This window comes from Stegastes partitus, unplaced genomic scaffold (assembly GCF_000690725.1).
Source record: "Stegastes partitus isolate 25-593 unplaced genomic scaffold, Stegastes_partitus-1.0.2 Scaffold630, whole genome shotgun sequence".
Lineage (NCBI taxonomy): Eukaryota > Metazoa > Chordata > Actinopteri > Pomacentridae > Stegastes > Stegastes partitus.
The window spans coordinates 170,764-198,408 of NW_007578361.1; the positions used below are offsets into that span (position 1 = coordinate 170,764).

Genomic DNA, 27,645 nt, shown 5'->3' on the forward strand with positions numbered 1-27,645 from the left:
AAGGCTTGAAGTCATGAATAATTAAGTGTGATTTATACACAGGTGATCTCATAGGACAGTTCATCGCCTAGAGATGTTTGCATTCCCTGCTTTAGATCCACCTTTTGATAGTATTTGACTACACTAAGCTTTGAAACAGCTCCTGAGGAAACCTGTCGGCGACTTCATGGAAGACTTATCCATCTTTACATGGAGTGAACAGATCAGGGGCTGTGAACTTGCTTATGCAATGAGGTAGAGTCTAGACATTCAAAGGCAGATGTGTGTCTGGACATCGTAACCAACCTGTGAGAGGAATTTCAAAGGGGGTGTTAGTTTTTCGGAACACAAAAGCCCACTAACGAGTTACTATTCTCAGTCTTCTGGGTGCAGCAACAAAGAAAACCGGATTTAGGAAAGAATCACTGGGGCTGGAACAAGAGTTTAAAAAGGAACAACACCTACTTTTTTTTTTTCTTTGATTGCAGAACAGATTCTTTATTCAAGAGAACGCAGCTCCACGACTGAAACAAGATGCAAGTCTCAACTTCTTTCACCTACGAACACATTAAGACTTAAACAGAACTGCATCGAGGGGTTTATCTCCTTGATTGACAGGTGCCCAGCCTTAATAGCTCCACCCACTCTTCCACCCTATTTCCTAAATCTGGATTTAAGTAAACCCAAATCCAATCACACCACGGCCTTCATCCGCCCATGAATTCAACCGAAACCCAAAAAATGCATCAACATCTCCGATCCACACACATAAGCATCGACAGTCCACCTCGACCTACGTCTACACACCCCTTCCTGCCTTTTTTTTTCTCAATTGCGGTGGTGTTGTAACATTATTACAGGTCAGGAAACAGGCCACGGAGAGACGGTTCCGCTCATAAATCAGGTGATTGATCGTCATCCATCTCACACGGAGGGCTGTGGCATGTGTCTCCAACCCAGAACACATATCCATAGTAACCCCAGTTGTCAAGAGGCCTATATCTGTCACACTTGTTGAGTGGTCTCTCTCTCTCTCTCTCTCTCTCTCCCTCTCTCTCTGCAGTGGGAAGGAAAACAACTCCATGTGGCAAGCCATTTCATTTCTAATGCCATGTGTGTGATCAATCTCCCCCCGCTATGAACGGGCGGTGCAGTGGAGGCAATCATTCAACATTTGTGACAGATATGTGGTATTGACCGAGGGAAGATGAACCGCGGGTATGCACGCATGTGTGCCTCTGACAGCGAGAGAGACGCAGGGACAGAGAGCCTACAGTTCAGATTCCAGCCTCTAATCTCAGCTGAAGTTTCCCGAATTGGTTTTAGAAAGATTTTTAAACTTAATTTCAAGTCTTTACACCCAAAGCTTTCATCACCGACAACCACGAGCGGCGTATATTTGATCGAATAGCACTTCTATGCTCGTACAGTTTTTACTTTCGGAAGAGTTATGAGTAGTTTTCCTGTGTAAAAACCGACACCGTTAAAGGGTCACCCCTCCTGGGTGTCTTCAAAATATCTTGCTGACACTTTCTTGCCATATTTAGCGTCCTTAAATATCAATTACAAAGTCAAGTCGCTCGCTATAATTGAATTTGCGCTGTGCGTCGACATCCCCTGTTAGGAATCACTGTCTTGTCCAATTAAGAGGACCCTTATTATTGGCCAAATTGTGAGTAGCCCCATTAATGTGAAGGGGAAGAATCTATCCTTTAACTGACGTATTAATGTTGACATCCTCCCAGAGTCGCGTAGTGCAATGGGTGTGAAGACTGTAAATTTAATTGACTGTCAGGGTGTCCTTGATTCTTCCAACAGCATGAGCGGAACGAAAAAAGAAAAAAAAAAGTGGGCAAAGAGAGAGAAAAATATATGCCGTGGACCTACTGTTGCGGGAGTAGATAAATACAAGGGGAGAGACAGATGATGAGCGGCTGCTCCCTAATGGGAACCAAGGCCTTGTTGGGATGGAATGTGTTTTATTTACAGCTACTCTTCATCAGAGAGACAAGCTGGGCCCTGCGACCATCCTTAATAAAAAAAGGAGCAGCAGCGAGGGGGTTCTGTATTCCATTTCCAAATGTGAACACATGTCGGAGGCCGGCTTTTTACATATGCATGAGCAAACAGAATGATGCAGCCGCAGTGAGTAAGCGTTATGGGTAATGTATCGCTGGAATTATTGGGAGACTGTGGAAAGGTAAGCATCATTTGTCAGGGGACTCATCAATGTCTGGCGAAAAAATGGGGACTAATGACTGTACAGCAGAGGGGAGGAGAGAGGCTAAATCTGTCTCAATCAATGTCAAGGAACATCATCGCGGATCTGCGGCTGTCACCAGTGTTCACTGGGGGGGACGTGTGTTAACAGTTTTGTTAAGGGGTGGCTTTTAGTGAATATAAAATAGAAATGTTTCCCGCGACAGAGTGTGTAAACTTAAAATCCCGAGGCAATCAATCATCGGATGGGAACGCTGATTGTTTTTTTTTTGGTAGTAAATATGTGTCTGACAGTGACATCGCCTCATTAGAAATAAACCATGACCACAAAAATAAATAAAAAAAATCCCGGCAGCCTATTTTTTTAAAAATAGCTCCCAACAGATGTGCATCAATAGCGCACTTGAGCTTTAAGCACCTCAACCTACAGCTACGCCGCCCGATTCAGACGCCATCGGTCCGTTAAATGGCTTTTATCGTTGCACATTGACCCTTGGATGCCTTTTTTTTTGCTGAACTCTGCTTTGTTTTTAGACCTTTTACCTCTTTTTTGCTCCTGAGTCAAGTGTTTCAGTTCACCTCTCGCTTTCCTGAACCTTCCCAGGGACCGATGATATAAAGCTGGCCGCAAAGAATCGCAACAGCACTATTTATCTGCAAAATCAGAATCCCTGCTAATTTTAACAGCACCAGACCTATTGTAAACTGCGGTGATTTAATGCTAATCGTAATCTAGCAAACCCAATCTTGAACGGGATATTGAAAGACTACCGGTTTGTATGGTATCAGCCCATTAAATGTCCGTTATCATGCGCCATCATTCCTGGAGATACGAGCCAGCGGGGACTTTCCCCACCTTCTTGTGGGCAAGAAGACACATTATCATCCAGTCTGATCTCTGATAAAACCGACGCTAACACCGAGAACATGGACAGCCTCCTGCACTCCTGTGAATAGGTGCATGTAAAATAAAAAATCCTTTTCTCAACCGAGTAGTTCTGGTGCTGAAATCTAACCAAACACTAACTGAAAATGCAAGTCGGGGAAAAACAGGGAAAGTCAAAATGAGACTTGAGTCCAAAAGGGGGCTGGAGGACTCAAACAACCCCTCCGACGTCCACATGTGTGGCTGCTTCACCGCCATCAAATCAGGTGATAATGCTCCACTGAGCCTACTGGAGGAGTCCCCTACTGGCCCATACGTATTCGAATCATCTGCAATCATAACAGCCATTTAATGTGCTGACACCATCTGAAACGCACCACACACATCTTCACCAAACTGCAGCCCTCCACACATGGGGCAAATAGCACTATTTCTGCTTCCTTACTAATCAAATGATGGTTAGCTGAAGCATCGCCCCACGGGGAATTCTCTGAGTATTATCTTGTATCTGATTGAAACAAGTACGCCAGGTCATTCAAGGGTTCACATTGTGGCCATAGCGACAAAAAAAGACAGCAGGACCGCTCCTCAAAAACAGCAAGTGTAGACATGCTGTAGGGATTCGTCACAGTGAATCCCTGTGGAGAACACAAACTCCTGATGCTTGGGAACTGCAGCTAGCTGCATGGAGTAAAACAGAACAGCAAAGATAAATGGAAACATGGCAGAGAACTTCTATATTATTTTGGACATCTTCCACCTGTTTAGTTGAGTTTGCGAGGCGGGTACATGTTCTTTTTTTTTGTTCTATTCTGTATTCAGGACTGTCTAAAGTCATTCTCGGTAACCTCTGCAGCTCGTTCTCACTCTGATAGTAATCCATGTTCTGAAGTACGAAAAAGAATAAATGCATAGTTATTACTTCAGAGAGTCTAAACTGAGACCTCGTGTGATCTCCCGACTTTCGATCTCGTATCAAATAAAATGCAGCTGCGTGGTGCAACAGCTCGCTGCCAAGTCACCAAACGGGCGCTTTAAGGGATTTATCACACGGCTCGTCCAAGCACCTATTGTGTACCGCGACGCGAGTGGCCGACAAGGGGGCTGATTGTGTGTTTAAGACAATACCAGCACCACAACCCCATTTTTCAGCCAGCATGGGCGTTTTCTTTTTTAATGACCAAGGATAGCAAGAATGACAGAAAAACTCATCCACACCTCAAAGAGATGTAGTTTGGTGAGAGCAACTGACCACACTGACCTCCTAATTTTCAATTTTGCTATGCATGATAAATATTTGCCAAAAGGTGGAACACTGTAACCCTCAATGTGTTTTTTTTTGTGTTTCTACATTTAAATGCCAGCTGTTACTGTTGAGTGATGAATGAAGAGTGGACGAAGGAGGTCAGCAGCCCATGACCCTCCTATTTCATTAGTCAGGGAAACTAATTTTAAAGTTAAATCATCAAATTGATGTCTTTTTTCAACAGCTTTTCTGATCACCATATTATCTTCCAGGGAACATTGCAAGCTGCACTGTACAACCTCAGTCCTGTGCTGTTGCTCTGCAGAAAATAAAGAATTAAATCATTGTCGAGAGTCTCGCTCAAGGCCGGTTTGACAGTCGCTGTGTCACTTGTTCACTTTTCCCACGCAGATTTTCCCTGTGGGAAGGCGACAAGTCCACTTCTCTAAACTTTACACCTCTGCCACCACAGATCTGTTAAACTGAGATGTGCATCAAACAGCTGACTTTGACCGCGATCTCAAACCCCCGACGCAACCCAGACTCCATTTTGTGATATATCTTCCTTATTCTGTTCAACACAACCAGTTAAAGCACAAACAGACAGCAAGATCATGATTTCTACATTTGCTATTTTGCATCATTCTACGCAGACAGTAACCTCAATAAACCAGAATGCAACGCCAGTTACAAGATGCTTTACACTCAATAAAAAAAAAGAGAAAGGAATGGAGCTACAAATATAACTCCTGAAATAAATTGTACATCACAGTTTGAACATCACTTACTGATAACATACAAGAGTGTAAGTGCATCCAAGAGTGGAGTTTCACTTCAACATCTAACTTGATGTGCTGTATTAAGCAAAAATATACATAATTATTCTGTTCGCCCAACCATTCAGGCCATATCAGCATTCTAACAAAGAGGAACCACAGCAGAGGACAAACGGATACGTTCTCCTACATATGCATGCCGAGGATTAGTATGGCAGATATGCATTGTATGTTTTTGCACCCCAAGTACAAATGCAGACAAAGCATTACTCAAAGACGAGTGTTTTGAATTTAATAATCTACAGATAATAGCAGTGCACATGCAGCACTGTGCAGGGGTTTCCACAGTTTTTGTTTTTTTATTTATTTTTTTTTTTTCTCCCCCTTTTTGTGCGAGTGTTTGTGAGCCAGCAAAAGGGAAAGCGAGTGAGATAGAGGATTCTTTGTCCCCGAGGAAGTCAATCAAGCCATTTAATTTCCTCTAATGGGCTGACGCTCACAGATGAAATTCTCTGCAGCGACAAAGGTACAAACCAAAAACACGACACGTTCAGAGCGTGGAGCGTCTCAACTTGCCTTATCAGACATTAAATCTATCGTTTCTTTGATCAATTTAAGGTAAATCTTTATATTTTTCAATTTTGCTCATCTTTCTTTCAAGCATTCTTAATTAAATTGAATTAATTTCATTGTATTGAGCTCAAAAATGAGTGAAACAACAGCTTCTTCTCAGTAAATAATGTAAAGTTTCTTATTAGAGAAAGGTCTTGCTGCAATTTAATTGAGATTACAAGCTTAACTTTATGCAATCTCCAATATATACATGACCAAACAAACTGCATAGGATCTGTCTCATAAACAAAGGAGCCCTAAACCCTGAAAAATGCTTCTTTGAAAATATACCTGCGACTGTATCACACCAGGATACTCACCTTCCTGCCCCCACTGCTTCTTTCTGTTCCATAAAAATGAAAGCAATGCAATTTCAAATGGGCTTTCATTGCCCAGAATCCCCCTTTTACAACGGTGCTCTAACTTGCGACCAGCATGGCTTCTAATAAAGCCGTACAATCTAAAAGAGAAGGAACAAAGGACGGGGGTCTGGCTCGAATGGGGTGTTCATTTATCAGTGGACACGTTTCAAATCCTTGCCCTAGGCAATGGCTCGTGAAGCATCGGAAGAGATAGCCCGTAGGGACTTCTGCTGGAAAAGCAGAAAACCCTTTGATGAGCCCTGGGCCATTCCTGCACCTGTGTCTAATATGCATGGATAAAAACCCAGACGCAAGCAGCCGCTGGATGGTAAAGAAAATAAAAAACGGACTTCCTTTATGTATGCCAATGTCCTGTAGATGTTCCTCTAGTTTTCATCTCCTGACTCTGCAGCAGCCATGCAACAACTATTCTGATATTTCTACAAAGGCCACAGTCCTTACATGCAAAGGGCTTTATGGATCCAAGAAGAAGCAACTTATTCAATCATTCACATACTTAAAGCTAACTTTTGCACACAGGGGTTGATTTGAGGAGTGGTGATAATAAATGTTACAAGATCACTGGCACAAAGTCCTACAATATCAAACTGAGCATTGCTAATTGCATCTATTGTAAGACAGTTTGAAAGAGCAGCTAGCTGCATCAGATAGCATGGAAACATTCAAAACAAGGTCAAGTCTGCACTTTTATAAAGCAGCTGAGGAGATCTTGAAAACAAAAGATTTCCAACTTTACACACTTAACAGACATCTCAGTCAGTACGTGGGAATAATGCAAATAGTTTGAACAAACTCTCAGGACGTAATTAGTGTTTCAAACCCCTACAAGAATAAACATCCCTCCGTCCTTATCTCCTGCAACAAATTAAAACAAGATGCAGCTGATGTGCAAAGATCAACAATGACACTCCGTCTTCATTGTCTGAAGCTCAGTTTGAATACCGTTTAAATGAAGCCGTTCAAAGTGAGGGCAGCTCTGTTTCACATCACGACTGGTCTCCAAGTACAACAGAACGAGACCGTGTTATCTCTGAGCTGTTGACTGAAACATGATTTGTGCTTTCAGGCCAAAAAAAAAAAAAAGAAAACAGAGCCTTGAAATGTTGCTATGTTCCAGGGAATCAAATCTCTGAGCCAATTAATGTATCTGTTTGTTGGATTCCGTGAGTAAACTCTTTTATATGTTTTTTTCTCCTCTGTTTCTGTCTGTACTTTGTTTCACGAGAAAAAAAAGGCGATACAGTAGTCATTGTAATGGGATGAGACTTACCTGAGCCTCGCTTCGACACCACTTTCAGGCAATGGACCACAACAGCATGAAGCAGGATCAGAAGAGGAATGGGAGCTTTCATTTTTTTTTATCAGTCCTACAAGGAAACAAACGCATGAGTTATAAATTCATACTATGGCAAGCTGTGAATGCACTCAAACCGCCTCCCCCAAAAAAAAAAAACATCAAAAAGAAGAGATAACGATTTTTGGCAGGAGATGCTCGATCAAAGCGCGAATACAAAGAAAATTTTAGGTCCTGAGCCAATAATTACAGAGCTTCTACAAAGCCTTAAGGTCAGCTGGAGAAAAGTCTCGCACCTCCATGTGCAAATTTTTGTTTGTCTGCCGCTGCTTTGTTTGTGTTAGTTTCTCTTCGGGGACTCGCTGTATAATCAGGGCGAAGCTGTTGATGATACAAATGTCAAGACGCGTCTCTATCAAGGCGAGCCGGGCCACGCTGCTTTGTCAACTACCTGCAGCGCACAAGTCCACTTCTACCGCGACTGACACGACGTAATCAGGTGCCCGGTCGGATCAGGGTATCTCTCTGTTAACGTAATTATTCAGGAAAGCTGTTTGAGAGGCAGGAAAAGGTGAATGTGGCTTAACGTACTTCCAAAACTGGAACTCACAGTGACAACGACGGCGATGAAAATGGGAATAACGTGACATTTAAAGTGATGCGAATCAAACACGCGAAGCTTCATTCATTCACGTGTGTGAGATGGATGATGAACTCAACAAATCTAATAAAATGTCGCTCTGAGAGACGTTTTTTTTTTTGGGATATTTTAATGTAAGAAGCAGCTACTACAGCTTTAAGGACATGCTAATAGTTGAAGAGATTTAATCCAGTTGTGCCACATGTCACTTTTTAATCACAATTTTGTTGACACTGTAGATGAACGTACATCGGAGTCGAAATCAAGTTGATGAGAGTTAATACTGTTTACTCTGCCGGCGGCTACAAGAATTCCTCAGCGACACTTGCTCATCAAATTCCTCCATGTGACGGCATAATTCTTCCTTTTGTTGGGGCACAAATTCGTCTCCTTGCTTACGGCGAAAGTGCCATCTCTGCTTTCGCTCGACAAGCGACACATGCAGACTGCAAGGGCGCTTCCAATGGCATCTCAGTCACGACAAAGATGCTTCACATAGATTCCACAAAGCTGCATCAGAACGCCTTTGAGAGGAAACCCTGAAAAGCCATAATAACCTTTGAGACACTCGGAGGCATGTGAAACTGGCCGGCAGCCAAAACATGGCGACATTGCTGTGTTCTCCTCGTCAAAGGCCTATTGTCATCAGCCCTTGCTTTCTGCAACCAGTGCTACCTAAAAAAAAAACAAAAAAAAAACCTTCATGCCACTACACAAAAATCTTATCTTTTTAATTAGTTTTCCATGTTGGGTTTGCAACATTAGCACAAAACCTCGTTCTTTGGGTTTGAAAACAGAGGAAATGACTGATTCGCCAGTTCTGCTCGGTATCCCTGCAGCTCGCAGTGATATCCTGGACTGCTAGACATCAAAGAAAACACTTATTATCGCTGAAAAGGTTAAGAATGCGCTCTTGTGATGCATTGTAATTAATTTCTGGTTGATACCGACTGCACTGATGAGAAAACACGGCGCGTCATCCTCTGTTGGGTTCATGTCTGCATGTGTGCTCGACGTAAAAAAAAAAAAAAAAAGGAAGTGGATTATGGGATTAAATACATTGAGGAATCACACGTGAAAACATGGCATTGTGCTTTGGTATGAGCTTGTGTGCGGCATTTGAAAACAGCTCGAGAAGTAAGGTTTCCAAAAAAAAAAAGTGTTTTCAAGGACACTGTTTATTTTTATCCACCCACCAAGGTTGGATACCTGGTATTTGTGTCTTTTTTCACGGGGAATCACGAAGTATGAGTCTCTCTCAGACATGCATACTATTCCATTAATCTGGTGGCATCTGGAGATATCACAGGCCTGGACGCTTTTTTCATTAAAGATCCTAATAGGTTGGACCTAGTAGCATTTATGTCTGGCTTTCAACATGGTACATGTCTGAACTGCAGATGAGGTGGACGGTGATCCAAATTCAATGCATAACGTGGTCGCAGGGGAAACAACCCAGTCACCCACTCGTTGCTGCATTCCTGCCACTCTTAACTCAAATCTAAAAATTATCCTTCAGTAGTAATCCTATTTGCTAATATTGATTTCAAGCTATTCTCCATCATTCTCCGACACTGACATAGCAATGTGGAGATCAGTCCAGCTATGCACGACAAACTAGTGTTGTTTGGATAGTTTAGGTTAGGTTTAGGTTTAGTCGTAGCAAAGTTAAAGGAGATCACTGGCATTTGAGCCTTTGTTGGTGAGACAGTTTAAGTGGTCTTTAGAAGTCTTGCAGCTTGAGGGAAGAAGCTGCCCCACAGTCAGTGAACCCCTGCATCTCCTGCCAGGCGAACAGCAGGGTTATCAAGCTCAAACCGGACTGGATGATGTCCTGAGCTGTTCTGTGGGCTCTGTGCACGCAGCTTATGTTGGTGCAGATGATGCTGGGCAGATCCTGTGGCTGCACGGTGCCATGTTGTTCTGTGGCCGGTCAGGATAGGCTTTCCAGCTTCACGTTCACCCTAAGCGACGTCTTTAGCACATTATTGCTGAGATCAAAGCAAGTGTAAAAAAGGTGCTGAGCTCATCTGGTGGCCGAGGCTCACGTGTATCGATGCAGGCGTTCTTGCTTTGATTGCCCACCACATGTCTGCGTGGCTGTTATTTGCATTGAGGTTCCTTCAGAGGCTGATCGATCCTTTTGCTTCTAATCATAGCTCATCTACAAACGGCTTTCTTTTCTAACAAGACAGGACCCCAACCCTAAAGATTACACCATCTTTGTCATCACATTTGATCCATGATAACACCGTTAATGTATATTCCCCTTTGCTGCTCCCTCTAGTAAAAAACTGTGCAGCTGCTGCAGCTCCAACGCAATTTCACAACTGATTTCAGCAATGACTTGAGTCTTGAGTAAACTGGCATGAAATGAAAAGGAAAGTGCTCTGATTGTTCAAGATAGCAGCAGAAAAGGGCTCGTTGCCACCGCGATCGTTTGAAGACGTTGCCATGATTCCACCGCGTTGCACTCCTGCCAGATCTCTGCGACGCTTCCCCCAAATCCAGCACATAACGCGGCTCATTTTCCGACGCCGGTGGAGTGCGTTTAAAGACGACGGCCACCTGTTTGAAGGCAGCTACTTCTGAGGGCTTATCGGGGTCAAAGCACTCAACTTGTTATCAGTAATCACGAGAAGGGTGTCAATGTATTATTGTCGCTATCGTCTTACTTCTTGGCACATGGTTATTAGCTAGTGAGAAGTGAAAGATTCAGTGTAGCTGTCTAACTGTCAGAGATATGATCAGGAACACAATAGAGCAAGGAGAAAAAAAAAAGCAAGAAGAGCTATCCCCCTTCAAGAAATGAATGGATACTAGATGTCCAAGAAAAATATGAAATCTTAGGGAAAAAAAAAAAAAAAAGAATAGCCCTCTCTTAAAAATCCCTCTATGAAAGCTTATCCTGTCAAGCATCTCATAGCGCGCCATTCTTTAAGGAGAAGCTCATCCAAAAGGTGCTGTCACCTGCCTCTCATTCTTTGATTGTTTTTTTTCCTCAAGCACCCACTTCCTCCTATCCCCCCCCATCCCTGACAGTGTTTCCTCCTCAGCGGATTCATCCAAAATTCAATTACTTTCAAGGAGGTGTTCGGCAAGAGAAATGGGGCACTCGCTCAACACTCTCGGGGTTCGGAGTTAGCCCCGAGGAATGCATCTCCCTCTTCGCGCACAAACAATTTCAGCCATCTACAAGTGAGGGTTTACCGCTTTACTACGGCTTGCCAGATGGATATTGAGATGATGATTTATACCAATCTCTCATTTCAAGCCTCTCTTGCTATGTCACACGTTTTCTCGGGGCTGTTCACACTGAAGGCCCTCGTGCTGGATTTTTGAACCGCCGCCATATCTGATCTGTTACTGGATGACTGTTCATATCTTTGGAGGATGCTACCCAGATAGCAACGGGAGCTGACAGGAAGAGGCAATAACAGAGATTCTGGGGGTTTTTTTTGTGCAAACTCTTCTCCCGGTTGTTTGGGGAGACATTTCAGATATGCAGCTGGGAGTTTTGATAGAGCCGAGGTGCACGACTCGGACGTTTTGCTCGTTTTTGTTGCACTTTTGAAAACCCCCAAGCTGCCATTGGTGTCGAAATTATGAAATCATTTCTATCTGACAAACTCTGAACTTTACTCCTAGACCACATGACTCATAACGCTGCCTATATTTGACTCACATAATGCAATAAAAAAAACGTAATTACATGACCTGCAACACTCCAGGTATGAATAGACACCCTCTCTCTTTCTGTCATTACCCCCCTCCCTCGCTGCATCTCCCCCATCTCACCCCTCTGCCCCCTTCCTCCTACCTCCAGTCGGAAAATTGATATGTACTCTGCTTGGCGAGTTATTAACATTTCTATTTGTGAGAAACACTTTTCAAGCCCTTACACCCTTGGCTGACGCACACACACGCCCACACAAGTCTGCGCTCTCCTCGCTGAATTATTCCATTTTAGATTATCTAATAACCCCGCAACCGCAAGCCTCCATGTTCTTGACATGTAACGCAGGAGGCGAAAGGAGACAGAAGAGGTCGCTTCTTGAATGCAATCAATATCTAAACACGCTTCACACTATGATTGTCTTCAAATAAATGTTGTTTTTTTTTTTTTCCATTACTTCCCTGGAACAATGAGGAAAAAAAAAAAAGCATCAAGTATTAGGAACACAATCAACAGATGAATAAGGAAAACAAACTCGCCGTGTGTTGCAACATTATGCAATTGCGTATCTTCACGAGCTGCTAACTTGTCTCTCTGTGGAAAGCAGTTTTTGAAATTGCATTTTGCTAAAATGTTAAGTTCTTGTGAGTTAAACATCTTGCTACGATATGTGGTGACGGCTCGCTTTAGTTTCATGATGCTGCAAGGATCTAAAAAAATGTTCTAACTCCTCCTGCACGTACAACTTGCGGATTTGACAATGCAGTCCATGTGACATGCTGGGAACGAGGACGAATTGGCAGATACTCGGGATGTTCGATAATATTGGCCCACCGATATTAACGACCTGATATTGGCATAAAAATGTAATATCTGTCAATATCGTCATCGTTTTTTTTTAAAGAAAACCGCTAAAATAATGCCTGGATTTCGGCGGCATTTACCGGCATGCAAATGATGACGACCTCAAACTGCATCATGAAGCATGTAAACAAGTGTGGCTGCAGTAACAAACATATTATATCACTATTGGTTGATGTCGGAATTGGAAATTGAGAGTTGTACAATATTGGATATTAACAAAAAAAAAAAAGCCAATATCGTCATCGCAAGCAAATTCCCATCCTCAAGTGATAAAGGATGTAACCGAAATACTAAGTATGTCAGCTTGACGTTTTCCCCCACATTTGCTGCATGTATTTAATCGTCATTTATTGAAGTCAAAATACATTTTATGGTCATTATAGCTCCCTACAAGATCGTTCACATGAATTCAAAGCCATCCACACAACTATGGTTGGAGAAACACTAACTAAGTTTAGCTTAATGCCTGTTTGCCCCAAGACCGACACCAGTAACACTCAGTGATTTGGCATTTTAACCTTCTGTAAGGTTAATTTCACTACCTTGACTTTAGCAACTGCTATCTCAATTATAACAAGGTCTGGCCATACATGTTGCATCCTGTTTGTTTTTTAACAGAACAGTCTAGGTTATACAGGCCAATTTATGTGATTGTACCTTCAGATTTGAAACTATTATGTGTTTACACGTGGAATTCTGGCTGTATATCAGAACCAGGATGGTAAGAAGCTGTATGATGATGGAATTAGCGCCAAATGGAAATAGATGCCATTATTTTTTGCAGATTGTAAATTCTAAATAATTTTTCTCTGCTTCATCACAAATACAAGTAATGGGCATTATTTGAAAGGCCAATTCGCACAGTTTCTTTGATATGTGCTGCACCTCGCTGCAATAAATACTTTGAGAGGAATTCAACGGAGAAGAAGGGCAGCGAGTCGGGACGCAAAGTGCGCACTTCGAGCTTGAAGGGTGAAGCAAACTTGCAGGAAGAATCCTGAGGGCAAGACTTGAATGTCTTCGGCGTTCCTGTTGCTAATTAAAAATGCATCTTCAACTTACTAATGAAGCTTAACAATGTTTCTTTCCGCACAACGAGAGCAACAAAAGTACTGTTATCACACACATTAAGGAGACAGCTGCAAATGAGCTAACAAGGAAGGTGCAAAAAGCAAATTATTGTTGCTGGACCACTTTGAATTTTTATTCTTTTTTTATATTTTTAAGGGTTTTTTTGGCCTTTTTTTCCAATAGGAAAGTCATGAGAGAGACAGGAAAGTGGGGGAGAAGAATGGGACCTGCAGGAAAGGGCAGGACTCAAACCCATGACCTCTGCGTTGTGGACTACAGCCCCTGATGCACGCCAGTTACACAACCAGTTGAGCTATCGCGGCGCCCCAGAATTCTTATTCATTATCTATTCTATGAAAGAAAAATCTGCTTGCAAGCTGACAGCTGGCTAGCTTATGGCTCGCAATCGAACCTACTTCATGTTTCTGAAAATAGGAACCCTTTTCCCTCTGGGTTCAGGAAATTTCCCGTCATCCTTTACTAAATCGTCATTCAGCATCTCTGCTATGGGAATAGATATGTGCAGTTGTACTCAACAAATGACCAAATAAACAACAGGATTTAGAATTAAACTCGGCTTTCAGCTTCCCAGTTTGACCTCAATAGTTACTAAGCTGTGTTCAAGTGACTGAACCACTTTAGGTGAAGTATGGCAGATACAGTACACTATGTATAATTTATATTTTTTATATTTTTGGTCTCGGGAGCTGTTAGCCACCAGTCAGGTGAAGAAAAAAAAAAAATCACTTGCAATGAATTCTACAGACACACACATGTGCGCACACACAAACTGTCTTTGCAGTCACGTCCAATTCTTAGTCCCATTCCCTGAGCTGCCTGCTAACTAGATTCTTTATCCTGCCTGGCTGTCAGGGAAATAAGGATGACATTAAATGAACGGAGCTCTCTCTTTGGATATTCCAGGCCAGGGATAAGAGGACCAAGGGAGAGCCTGCTGGAGTTACTAAGAGGGAGAGGTGAAAGGGGAAGAGAGGATGAATGAGTGCGAGTAAAGGGAGAGGGAGAGGGCGAGGAAGAAGGCGGCCATGAGAGGCAGGATCATGAGACGGAGCCAAGCAGCACAAAAAAAAGAGGCTAATAACTGTGGAATATTCAGGTAACTCTGGATTCAAAATATGCATCATATTCATTAACATTGCTTACAGAGTAGCCTCCATAACCGTCTATAAAAACGTGTTGATGTGATTTAAAGCCCTTTACAGTGTCTGCAAATACTCCGGTGTTAACAGATGCTGATTTTTCAAAACAGAAACAATTATTAGGGCTGTCAAAGACTTGTTTGTTCTCTCCCAGCTGCTGTGGGCACTAAAGCCGCTCTTCAAACTGTCGAAAAGTTTTAAATTAACTCTGATGGCTATAGATTTATTGCAAAATAGCACGGGGGGATGACTCACACGCCGGCAAATTAATAGTGACAATTCTTCCATCGCGGATCATTTAGAACTCTTTGAAATGATACTACAAGCCTCATAATAGGCTTTTCTTGTAAACATGTTGTAGGCAATCTATTTCCCCACATCATAAAGCACATATAGGACGACGCAGGGATTTTGACAGGCACGGCGCTGGAGCTAAACTGCTCCTTTTATGCTATTAGAACAGCCGCCTACACAACATCTGGCTCATCCGGCAACTTTATTCTCCATGTGAGGAGATCTGTGTCGGCTGACTCGGATTAGCTCTTTCTCAGAGTTACTTATGTAACAGACGAGTCTGCAAAACTCAAGTGCGGCGTCTATTTCCCCCCCTCTTGGCTTCATCTGCACCGTCAATCAAAACTCTCCAACATGGTCAACAGGTCTGGCATGGGATTCACCTGATGAGGAAGCTCGCTGAATGACACTTGTAAAAAAAACCTTGTGCTGCAGGGTTATCTCAAGTTTAACATGTAACGACGGCAGCGGTGAGGTGTATTTCAGAAGGGATGCGGAAAGTAAAATGAGAATTTCCGAGCTTAGGTGGAGCCTTCCAATGGCAAGCGATTAGATATTCACGGGCTGCAGCGTTCCTCTCTTTATCTCGCTCGCGCACACACACAACCTCCAACACACATCTTTTGCTCGGCACCTAAATTTAAATCTGTGACACTGAGACTGATCTGCTGCTGAACCGATGAGTCTCGAGCTAACTCCACAGTATGCTAATGCTATTCATTGGAGAGCATCAAAGTCTAAGTTCTTCAAGGAGCTCTGACTTTAAAAAAAAAAAAAAAAACAGTGCATATTTTACAGTGTAACAGCAGGAAGAAGAAAAAAGAATTCATTGGATTTTTTCTTTTTTCAGTTCTTTAAAAGAAGCAGGACTGTCGACATCCTTTAATACGACAGAGCAGCTTTTTACAGATTAAAGAGAAATATTAATAGCGATCAATAAAAATGTCTGACATTAACGTTCTTAAACCGTAAAAATGGAGGAAGTAAAGACCCACAAAAATGAGAAATAATGCCCCGGCAGATTTTGTAGTTTGCCAAATCATTTCAGCACTGTCTTGTCTAAGCAGCAGAACCGTGGGCTTATTTAGGGGGGAATGAAAGAGGATTGTCAGATTATTAACACAAGTTAATAAACGCCTACCCTGCAGCAACTATAATCATTAGGGCTGCTAAACATTTATCTTGCCGATTTTTTCCTTTTTTTTTTCAATCAAATCAGTCATTTGGAAGAATCAACTTGAGCCAAACGCAGAGCAAAAAAAAAAAAAAAAAAAAAAAGCACAATCCAGCCAGCAGCAAGAAAACAAACAAAGCCTTTGAACGTATAATCAAAGTCTTTCTTCGAGCAAACAACGCGCTTGAAATTGTACAGTCAATTGATCTGGCTTTGTGTTTAAAGGTTGTGTACTTGCTTAAGCTTTCATCATGAATGCACAGAGCTGAGGGGAATAAATGACGGGCAGATGTGCAGCATTAGATAATTCTAATTGGCTCATACAGCACTACTTGCTTAAATATGTCACATACAGTCGCAGGTGCACACACAGAAGGCACACAAACCGGCCGATGCGAAAGCTATTTGTCTTCAGCGCACCTTTTCTCTGTAAATGTCTCCTACATGTCCAAACCAAACAGCCCTGCGAGCGAAAATAAACTTAAGAGCTAAAGCGAGCAGACATGCTGTAGCTACCACTGAGAGCTGAGCGGCGCAATGCAAATAAGCTTTCACACAATAACAGACGACCCACATCTCCATGCTAGGCAGCCGGGATTCAATATCGGAGGACAAGGAGTGCTGCGTCCCCAGGCCCTTCTTGTAAAGTGGCCCATAAATCAAGAACCCTGTTGAGAGCCGGTCTCTGTGGGTCTGGTCCAGGTTGTGTGGTGATGGGGAGGGACGGAGGAAACGGAGGAAACGGAGCTGGCTGGCCGAAAAAAAGGCCCACCAGTAACCCCCTGCCCAAACACCCAGCTGGGACGTAAAAGGATGCCTCCGCAGCGTGAAATTATTACCGTCATTAACCAAACTGGGGATTGGATTATTACTGGAATTGTTATGTTTAAATATATAGATGATGCAGCGGCGCAGCCATGGATGTAACTGAACTGGGTAATGGCTGTTGTTCTAATATTTCAAACCTCACACGATACAGTAATGAGCGCTCCAAAATGGAGTCAATCATAGGAAATGAGTTGGAAATTAGCCGACCGCAGGACGGACGGTGACACAGTTGTCATAAGTTTTGCTTCTGCAGACCACAATAATGAATCTGAATTAACCCTGTTCAGGATGTTGCCATACGTAGAAGGTCTTTCGGGATCCCAAGAAAGAACACGTGCAAAATATTTGTTGGTATTCATTATAGACTTTGAATTTTCTGATAAGTTGATGTATTTTTGGTTCCAAATGCATACCTGTCACCTAAACCAAATGGCCCGTGGTCCAAAAGACCCCAAAAGTCCCGAATAGGGTTAAAGCAATCAAGATGTAATTGAAAGATTGGACAAACACATTGGATTAACTGAGGGATTCATTATTTTCCCCAAAACTGGACATCTTCTGTCCTGGGCTGTATCCAAGCAATTGCTGGAAATTGTCTTGTTTTGAAGGTATAACTTCAGCTACCATCAAAACACGCTGGTTATACTTCAAACTACACCAAATCCAACAAGCAAACATATGAAAACAAACATCTATAAGTCCCCAACTTCTCCCTTTTAGAGTAGTATTTGTAGTATTAATAATTAAAAAGAATGTCATGGAAAGCTTTACTAAGTCTTCTAACTCCAACTCCTCTCACAACAGCTCTACCTTATTGCAGGATTCCTCGGGATTTGGGTATTTTTGCTACACTGCTGAATGTAAATCCATCATATGCCGCCATCTCTTCCAGTATTTCACACAGGGAAGTGTTTTGAATAAGGTGTGAATCCAGTGTTCTTGCACGCCTTGGTGGACTTTCACTTCCAATTTTGTCATGCTGAGATTCTAAATGTCACCGCAAACCACTTGGCGAACCTCTTCCACGCAAAGCTGCTGGCAGACGTTGTGGAGTTTTTTTGGACAATTAAACCCACGTGGGAGGACAGAGAGAGAGAACCTGCATAAAGGAGGTGCACAATTCAGCGAGGACATACGTATTTTGCAAGTGGCGGCTTAGTTGCATAATGCATAGAATGTAACTATTGTTGTACTGGTTTTATATTGTTGTAGTTCCTGGAAAACACAAAATAGGTTGGAAGCGGATTCCCCATAGGATTGAAGACTGGTGTTGCAGACTTTTTTCTTTCTTTTTATTTTACTAAGTCCTGTATTTTCACAGGCTCAAAAGCAATTAGATCAACCAGCATAATTCTAAATGTGAGTATCTTTGCTACTTGGATCCTTTACAACCAATGACTGCCTGAAGTCTGGAACCCATGGACCCTCACCAACTGCTCAGCTTCCTCCCATGAGGTGTTCTGTCAGAGCTTTACTGCAGCTCAGTTTCTGCGTGTCCGTGGGTCTTTCTGCCCTCAGTTTTGTCTTGGGTAAGTGCAAAACAAGCTCATTTGCGTTTAGCTAGGTGACTGACTCGAGCATGTGAGAACATTTCATTCCTCTTGGGTTGCATTCGCTGCGTGTCTTGGGTCGTTATCCATCTGCACTGCGAAGCGCCGCTCTGCCGCGTTTGCAGCATTTGACTGAATGTGGCCAGAAAGTAGCTCTATCCACTTCAGATTCCATCCCGCCACGGCTATCAGCAGTCGCATCATCAATAAACACCGGTGACCCAGTTCCATTGGCAGCCATACATGCCCCGACTATAACACTGCTTCCACCATGTTTGACAGATAACGCTTCGGATCATGAGCCCCCCCCTCCACATGCTCTTCCCTTCTCATCATTCTGACACAAGCTCATATTGGCCGGAAGAATCCAGTTCCAAAACGCTGCAGATGTTTTCCGTCCAAGTCTAAACTGGTCTTTCTTGTCTGGAGGGTTACGAGTGGTTTAAATGGAATCTCTCTTGATTGGATACTATTGTAGTTGTCTTTCAGGCCTTTTGGTGTTGCGAAGCTGACCAGCGTACCTAATGTTGATTTGGCCTTTCCTTCTTCCCTTTCTCTGATTGGTCTGTTTTGCTTTTCCAGCCAATAGATGCCCTCCTTCCGAACATAGACAACTCTTTGGCCTGTGTATTAACAGTACCAATGAGCAGCTCCTAAATTCAACACATAGAATTGAACCCATAGCTCCCTAATCTGTTATGAAACAACGAGGAAATTGCTCATCAATTGCTTTTAAGTCTGTGAAAATGGAGGGAGTACACAATTCTCACATGGTTAACGTTTTCTTGTTAAACCCTTGAATTACAACTGAGGGTTTGACTTCCCCGTGCAAAACACTGGATGGATTTACATTCAACAGTGTATCAGAATGCACCGATTTCACAGCAGCATTAAAGAAAGACAGTCATCGTCCCCGGATAAACCCATGCAAAATCTCACAATAAAGTAGTTTTTGCACTTTCTTTCTACTTAATGTCACCATAAATAAGCCACAAAAGTGGTCACAGTGAGAACCCATAGATTGTTTTTTACATATTTCTATGTGTTGTACAAATTAATTCCATTCTGTTTTAATCATTGCTGAAGTCTTACCTTAAAAACAAGCTAAAAGCCCAGGATTCCCTGTATGAGTCCTTGTGCTTCAAGGACAGAAAATGTCATTTTAGAAAAAGAAAATCTGCAAATTTTTAGCTGAACCCGCTTTAATTAAGTCTAGATTTCAATCACATCTTGATTCCTCTTTTTTTGAAATCCGTTGTGGTGTGCAGAGTCAAAATCCCCCAAAACTGTCACAGTCCAAATACGTTTAAACCTGACTGTATGCACTAGCCATTACTTTAGCCACACGGAGAAGATTATTTACAGAAACAAAATGTCCAACAATGAAGTTCAACAATGCTCATGATGGATGCATTGCAGGTAGATTGTCATGGTGAAGGAGTAATTCAGCAGAGGACAGCATGATTTTTATCTCATGCAAAAATGGTCAATCTACATACACGTATGTAAACATATGTATGTATATGAATGAAATGACAGACCAACATAGAAAAGATCAAAATAACTTAGCCGAGAACTACAACTCTGTTCCATTACAGCACAAAACACTTCACAGTATAAGGCATTAGAATAAGCCTTCAAATTGGATTGCCTGGATTGAATTTCATCTTCTTACCTGCGTTCGTAGCAACACACCCACACATGTGGTGCCGTTTTGGTCGAAGCATGAGCTGAAATTATTCTGCCACCACTTTTATATAATAAACGCTCATTTACTGGCTTCATAGTGAGGCGTAAATTTGGATTCTGGACATCTGGATGATGAATTATCATCATTTTTTGTCATCGCCGACGAGACCGATGTCACATTTTGTTGATTTAGTGGCACCGGGCTTTAGAATTGAATTGCAAAGTGATTTTTTTTTTTTTGTATTTAGGAAAACGCAGGAATTTTTCAAGCAAAGAAAGTGCAGCAAATGAGGCGACGTTTCGGACGTGGCGCCGGCTTAAATCGCTCCGATCGAGTCCGCCGGGCTCATCCTGTGTACTCGAGGCAGGTTGAAATATACGTATAAATTAGCTGTAAATACTATGTTGCCCGAGGTCTCATGTGAAGTGGCTAATGACAAATGACAAATGAAGAACTGCTAATGAAGCGCTCCTTGATTTCACTCACTATTAATCCCTTGACGTAGCTGTTCTATTTAAGCTCCTGCCTGACTCGGAGGGGAGAATTTGGTTCAAACGCTCTCAGCATTTCTACTGAGGGTACCCATGTGTGCATTCATATAGTGTATGCAAATAGGCCGTGGCTCATGGCTGCCACTCGAGTAGATTCTGGATATAATAGTACCAGCTTTTTCTTTTTTTTCCTCTTTCTGTGAATACTCAAAAGCTGAGACCACGCCGTCCTAAATGGGTTTGTAAAAAGGCTCGGCCGAATTCTCTGAATATCAACAGCAGCCACTTAGAGTACAGGTCAAAATGTGAATACACCTTGCGATGGTGTTTTGATAACATTAGAGAGCCGCGTGTCTTTCGGTTATTGCAGTTTTTTTTTCTGCAAAATAACATAGCCCGAGCATCTTCTTTTTTTTCTGCCAACTGGCATTTGGTGCGATTTTTTATCTGCACGCCGACGTATGGAATGACACAACAAAGCCTTCATGAATGAGTAAGCACAGATCCGATGGAGAGAGGAGGGGAAATGGGAGGAAAAATTGCTCATTTTGCTTCCCCTGGCATGCAATTTCCATCCTCTATCCACATCTCTCTAAAAGCTATCTAAAACACATGAACTTCATCTTTCTAGGCTGGATGGGTCTCAGAGGATCACCTCCAGACATGGCACGACGACAGTGTGGGGGGCTGAGAAAGAAAAGGATGAAAATAATAATTCTGTCCTCTTGCTTATAGCAATGGGCTTCTCATTCTGGCGCTGATTAAAAAAGGGGGGCAGAAAAAAGCATTCATTTCAAACGTCACTCGCCTCTAGCAAAGACAAATACCGTATATTGAGGTAACTGATCATGCCTCGGATGGCCGTTTCATCAGAGAGAGTGCAACACGAGTATTTCGCCGCCTCCTTCTTCATTTTCGCTGCGTTACAATTGACCGGCGCAACATTCAAGCTGCGGGGCATGCTACACTGTGGCTGACCCCGAGTCCTTTTATTTTCCTCTGTAACAAATGGGGAAGTAAACGCTTTTAAAATGCATTTGATTCTGGTCAACTTTATGCTTTGAACCCGACACAGGCGCGCACATACGAAACACAAGAATGTGTTTTCTGAGAGCGATGTAAAAAGACAGCTGGAAACGGCGCCGTAACCACCCCTTTTATTGAAGTATTAAGCGTTGCTCTGTTAGAATAGGAATGCCATTACACGCGGGAAGTAAATAAAGCTAGCATGGCGGCGGCAAACGCTCGGCTTCAGTTCACATCCATACATGATGGTGTTCACATCAAGGTCTTAAAAAAAAAAAATGAGTGGCCGTGAAAATGATTTGCAAGCAAGCCCGTTCTTTGTTATACATCGCGAGTGAATAACAGCGAGAAAGAGGCGAACCCAGAGCTCAACTGCATCAAAGCGAATGGGAGGCCCCGTTTTTGAAGGCCATTTACTTTTCCATACAGTCTAGTTTCCCGTCGGAAAGCTTCTCAAGGACAGATTACCGTACTTCTGCAGGAAAACGATCAAGGAACAAAGCAGCTTCTTTCTGCTGAACCTTTCTGACCTGACCTAACATAACATATATGGTGCTGACACAATAGGGAATTATGACATCTCTTGTTGCGGATCCAGTGCGTAGGTGAGTTTTGTGGTATCCAATTCTCGAAAATAAAACTGGAATGTGTTTCGATTTTTGGATAAATGCAACAAGAAATAGCCGCTTACGGATAAAATACCCAAGTAAACACGCCTGGTTTTGGCTAATCGATAAAATGAATCAGAGTAATTTGTCATATTGGTGCAACGGTCTTTGACAAAATCCAACAATTCCATCACACAGTCCAGCTCGCTGATTCAAAACGCTGGCTGCAGTGTTCTAACTCGCCTTGTCTCCCAACAATTACATTCCTACTCAACTAAACAGCATCGTCTTTTATGTTTGGATGGATTTTCTGCCAGATTATGTTTGTGACTAATTATATATACGTTTCAAATCACCATTTATTTGACTTTATTATTTTACTGTCACACCCTATCAAACTGTCACACATCTTCAAATATCCTACAAAAAGGGACTAAATAAAAAAGATGTAGGTTGTTTTTTGACTTATTACTCAAGCTTATCACCTGTAAGTTCAGATAACCCAAGATTATATCTCCAATTTGGCTGTTTTGTCCAACCGACACAATCCACATAAAGTTATTTTCAGAGCAAACCTTCACAGTTGAGGAGCTAGAACCACTTAATATTGGGCTTTTATAACAAATAAATTAGTCCTTTAATATATTTCTATCAGCTGAATAATCAATGAACCTTTTCACAGATGATTGGAGTGTTCTTTTGTCTTCATGGCAGATTTATAACCTAGAGGACAGACTCACCAGTGACTGGACCGTCCAGGTTTAGGTGTCTTTATACTACAATCACTAAAGACACATTCACTGCACTCAGATTATCTCCATTTTACTAATTGTGTGATTTACAGCACGAGTTCGCTGCATCTGTGTTGAACTCGATGAGACACTTTAAAGGGGAGGATGCTACATTATTTATTTCTAATTAATTGACATCGACTTTGTAGAAATCTGTGCTCACTTTGACATCAAAGAGTTGGTTTTTTTTGTAAATACTTGTCCAGAAGTTCAATGCGCATGATTCAATGCTGCAAAGCAGTAAAAGGAGAAAACTTCCAAGAGGTATGAATACTTGGTATACTGTATACAATACTGTTAGAATATTACAGATATTAGCCCTACTCTCCTTTAGATTTATTCATTTTTAAGCATATAACCTGATTTAAATGATGATTTTTCCCATGTCTGTCCACACTTAAACTTTCAAGTCCAATGACTGAAAACCGGAGTAAGATAAATCTAAGGGATCTCCAGACAATAAACATGATCAACACATTCTTTCAGTGCAAAATTAAAAGCATTTTACTCTGAGTATTCAAACACTATATAGTTCTAACATCATCACGCCAAAGATTTCCTTCTGTACTCTCCAGACATGATTCTTCTCTGAATGGGCGAAGCGACACGGCCGGACATACCGTTATCTACCTGATCTACCATACTTGCCAATTCATGACATGATGGCTGCAACAAAAATAAATAGCTTTGAATCAGATCAATGCCCAGTGATTGTGATTGAAAATGGAACAAGGCATGGGGAAAGAGGAATCTCATCTTCAGGGGAATTGGATTTTCAAAAGATTTAACTGAGAGCACGTCTGTTATGCATGTAGTCCACAGCTTCTCGGATTTCACAACAGTCAATAACTCTGCACAGCGGTGCCAAGCAGGAATGGAAGGTGCTCGGGCTCCGGTACGACGTCTGTGGTATTCGCACACATGCACGTGGCCACACACATACATAAACACACGAGCCGAATCACCTTTCTGTATTTCCATTTCCACCCTCAGTCCTATTAATGTCATTTAATAGCCATGATTGAGGTGGCCCCCTTCTCCAAGTCCTCTCCTACATTCTTACTCACAAATCCTCATCAATTGCACCAATCACTCCTCACACCGAGCCAATATTCTACAGTGAGACAACCCTTATTTCCCACTGCATTAATGAACTCTTTCATTTGAAAGCCTTTGACTGTCCGCCCTTTGATTGCAAAGCCAAGGCCAATAGGCCTTGGTGACAGCTCCTTGAAAATTAAAAGTATCAATCAAGACAGGAAGGGAAGAAAGATGGGATGTTTTCAGACTCTTCTGTCTACCGGAGAGCGCGGTGGAAGCTGAACGGGGTCAAGTGGCATTCCAAAACGCTGTTGGTCTCGGCTCACTTTAGTGCAACGTAGGTGGAGCTTCTCTCAGGAAAATTAATTGTCATTTCCTCGTGGCAAAGCACTGAGGTTTGAAAGGTTGAAAAGGAATTTTATTAAATATAAAATGCAGAAATAATATTCACTGCACGCAGGTATTTTAAAATGTGTCTGTGCAGCTCTAATGGTCAAGCCCTGGTGGTTCACCTGTCGGCTTTATTAAGAAAAAGAACCATTCAAACGTGCCGTCAGTGTTAAATTGCTTTTAGCGCTAATGAAGGATTCCCAAAATAAACCCACCAATTGAGCAGCATCTTCAGCCCAACATTAGCATGTCCTTTAAATCTGCACTTAATCTATCAGGAAGCCGGAGAGGTATTCAGCGCTGCTGGGTAAACTTGACCAGCATAAAAAAGTGCCAATGCTGGATGACATAATCTCTGTCTAAATCAATTTCTGTGTGAGAGCACTCGACTCAGCTCAATATGTAGCTGCAGGGCTTCCGTTAAGTGGCCGCTGCCACTTACCTATTAATTCATGTGGTGCTGGTTGCTCCTGTGGCCAAGCTTAACCCCAGATGTTGGAAATGAATAAAGGTGTCATCAACATAGCCCCGCAAACCAAGAAGATATCTCCCTAAAGCGTCAAAACCAAATTAAAGTGGAAAGATTTGAAGCAGAGTAGGATGCAAGTTGATTTTTGGAGTTGGGCTGGATGAACAGAAGGCTTACGCTGCCTGTAGGCCTGAGGAGGTCTTGGTTTGTGATAAATTCACAGAAAAACAAAAGAGAAGCACCTCTGCAGCGGGTGCTGCTTGATAAATTCATGGCGTGCAACGTGCAAGGCTACAGTGCCTTCTGTAACTCATCTCTAGTGGGTTTTTTAAAGCCGGCATCTGCTCTAACTTTACATCAGTATCACTTCCTGATTCCCAAATATGTTTAACTGGCAAAGCCCAGTGTGGTCAGAGCCAGAGAGGAGCTCCAGCATCCATCTGGACCATCATAAGCCATCAAACATCCAGGCAGGGGAGGGAAGCAGGGGGAGAGGAGACTCGAGCAAACACTGAGGAGAAGCACAGAGAGAGTTGACTCGCCAAGCAATCACTCAGCAGAAATAATTTGAAATAACTAAGCCCGGCTTCTTCTTGCCTCCTTCCTCCAACACGCGTGCGTGCATCCACCGACACACAATCGCGCACTTCCACAGGCGCACATACACAAGCGCACACTGCTGACGCACCGGAGCGATGTGCATATGCGCACATTCTTACACAATAACCGCCGATAAAGAAAGAAAAACGAACGGTTCGTTTCCAATAACGCGCTAATGGCTCTGCGTGGATGAATTAGGTTTTTACTGGAGAATACCGGAGACTTCAGCAGTCCACTTCCACTGCCGTACTGCAGCCGTGAACAGTTCCACTGAGGAGGTTCCGTCCGCAACTAAAGCAGAAAAAAAAAAAGAAGCTGCTGGGCTTCATGCGTAAAAAACAGGATCTCTCCAAATGCGCATTTAAGTGCCGCATATTAGGACTCCATTTGTTCAATCCCGTCGATAAGTGGGCGATGCATATCTGTGCATATGAAATATCAGTGCCAAAATTAATCGTAGGTGTTGACAAACTGATTTAAACACATCCACAGAGGGCAGCACGATGCAACTTTGGCAACGTTTAAAAGAAATAATAAATCCAACTTACCCACAAGCAGTTTCCAAATGATAGCGTACACTCTGCTGTCAGTTCTGATGGCCCCACACCATCACGGTGTATCACACTATGTTCTGGTCTACAGAGTAAAGCACAAACGAGGGGGGTTTAAAAGAAAAAAGAAGGAATTCCAGCTGTGAAATAGTCCACTTCTCCAAAAACGCCGCGTCTGTCCCCAAAATTACATATTGCCAGTCCTCGCTGGCGCAAATCAGAGCGCAAAAAAAAACACCTGCAGCCAGTCACTTTCAAACAGCAGGAAAGAAGAAAATGAAGAAAATCATGACAGTGATTAGGGGAACGGTCGACGGAATCAATGAAGGACAGGACCAGAGGAGGCAATTAGTCTGATTATCCTATTAAATGAGTCGCTCAGCCGCTCACGGCCACGCAGCCCCGGCAGGTGAGCGCAGCTTTCAGCACGACTACACGAGCGCAAATTTCCAAAGTGATGTGCAGAAAAAGACACATCAGATGCCGTCTCTCTCTCCCTCTCTCCCTCTCCCTCTCTCTCAGAGTGCCGTTGTGTCAAAGCGAGATGCGTAAAGTGCGCACAAGTTAACCAAAACGGCACAGGACAGGAGGAGATTCCCTATCCGAATAAAAGCGCAATAGAGGGCTCATGGGGCGGTCATTTAAACACGAAATGAGGCTGTAGCTGTCATTATGCTGTGGTTGGATAAGCACGAGCCATAGCTGGATCCTACACAGTAAGAACTGCAGTATATCAGTGTCTGTGTATTCACATCCTCAACTAGAATTTGGATTCCAGAGCTGTTCCAAACAACCGCATTCTCCAGGATCGCTTTTATTTTGAAGGACACTCCGAAAGCTGCCGTTTCCTTACTCCATCTGCCTTAACACTCCGCTTCCAGTCAGCCCCTGCGTTCCTCTGGAGTCCTCATCCTCCACATGGCGCACTGGCGAAACCTCCCCAACAAACGCACATGAGAATAATCATCCTCATTATGCGCCTGTTTCGACAAATAAGCACAAAATGTGGGGGGATTACTTTTACTGGCTTATGCTGAGGATTGAGCGCAGACAGGCAGGCAGGCAGGGCGATGCGGTGCAGCTTAAGTTTGAGGACAGACGCACTGCCGCCCAATGGAAATAACAGCACAGGTCTGAAATGCACTGTAAAAACGCTCTCCTTAGCAGGTCACTGACGCCTGAGCGCGTTATTACTGTGTGATCAGGGTGAAAAAACATTAATGCAAATACACTAAACTGCACGCATGACATGGAAGCACATTTGTTCCAGGTAATCATTAAAAAACATGCAACCTATTTAAATGAAAAATATGAAATGTATCTCCTCAGAAGCTC

The 27,645-nt window shown here is 42.7% G+C and overlaps 1 protein-coding gene across 1 annotated transcript in view; it reads right to left on the reverse strand.

Moving 5' to 3' along the window:
- LOC103363067 (interleukin-1 receptor accessory protein-like 1-B) overlaps positions 1–26,358 on the reverse strand; it is a gene marked incomplete at its 3' end in the record, with an annotated part of 170,690 nt that extends 144,332 nt beyond the window's left edge. The window contains exons 1-2 of the mRNA XM_008289670.1: positions 26,308–26,358; positions 7,373–7,469 (exon numbers count right to left, since the gene is read on the reverse strand). Coding sequence (XP_008287892.1) covers positions 7,373–7,454 — 82 coding nt within the window. The remainder of the gene's footprint in view (positions 1–7,372; positions 7,470–26,307) is intronic.
- Between the last annotated feature and the right edge of the window lie 1,287 nt (positions 26,359–27,645).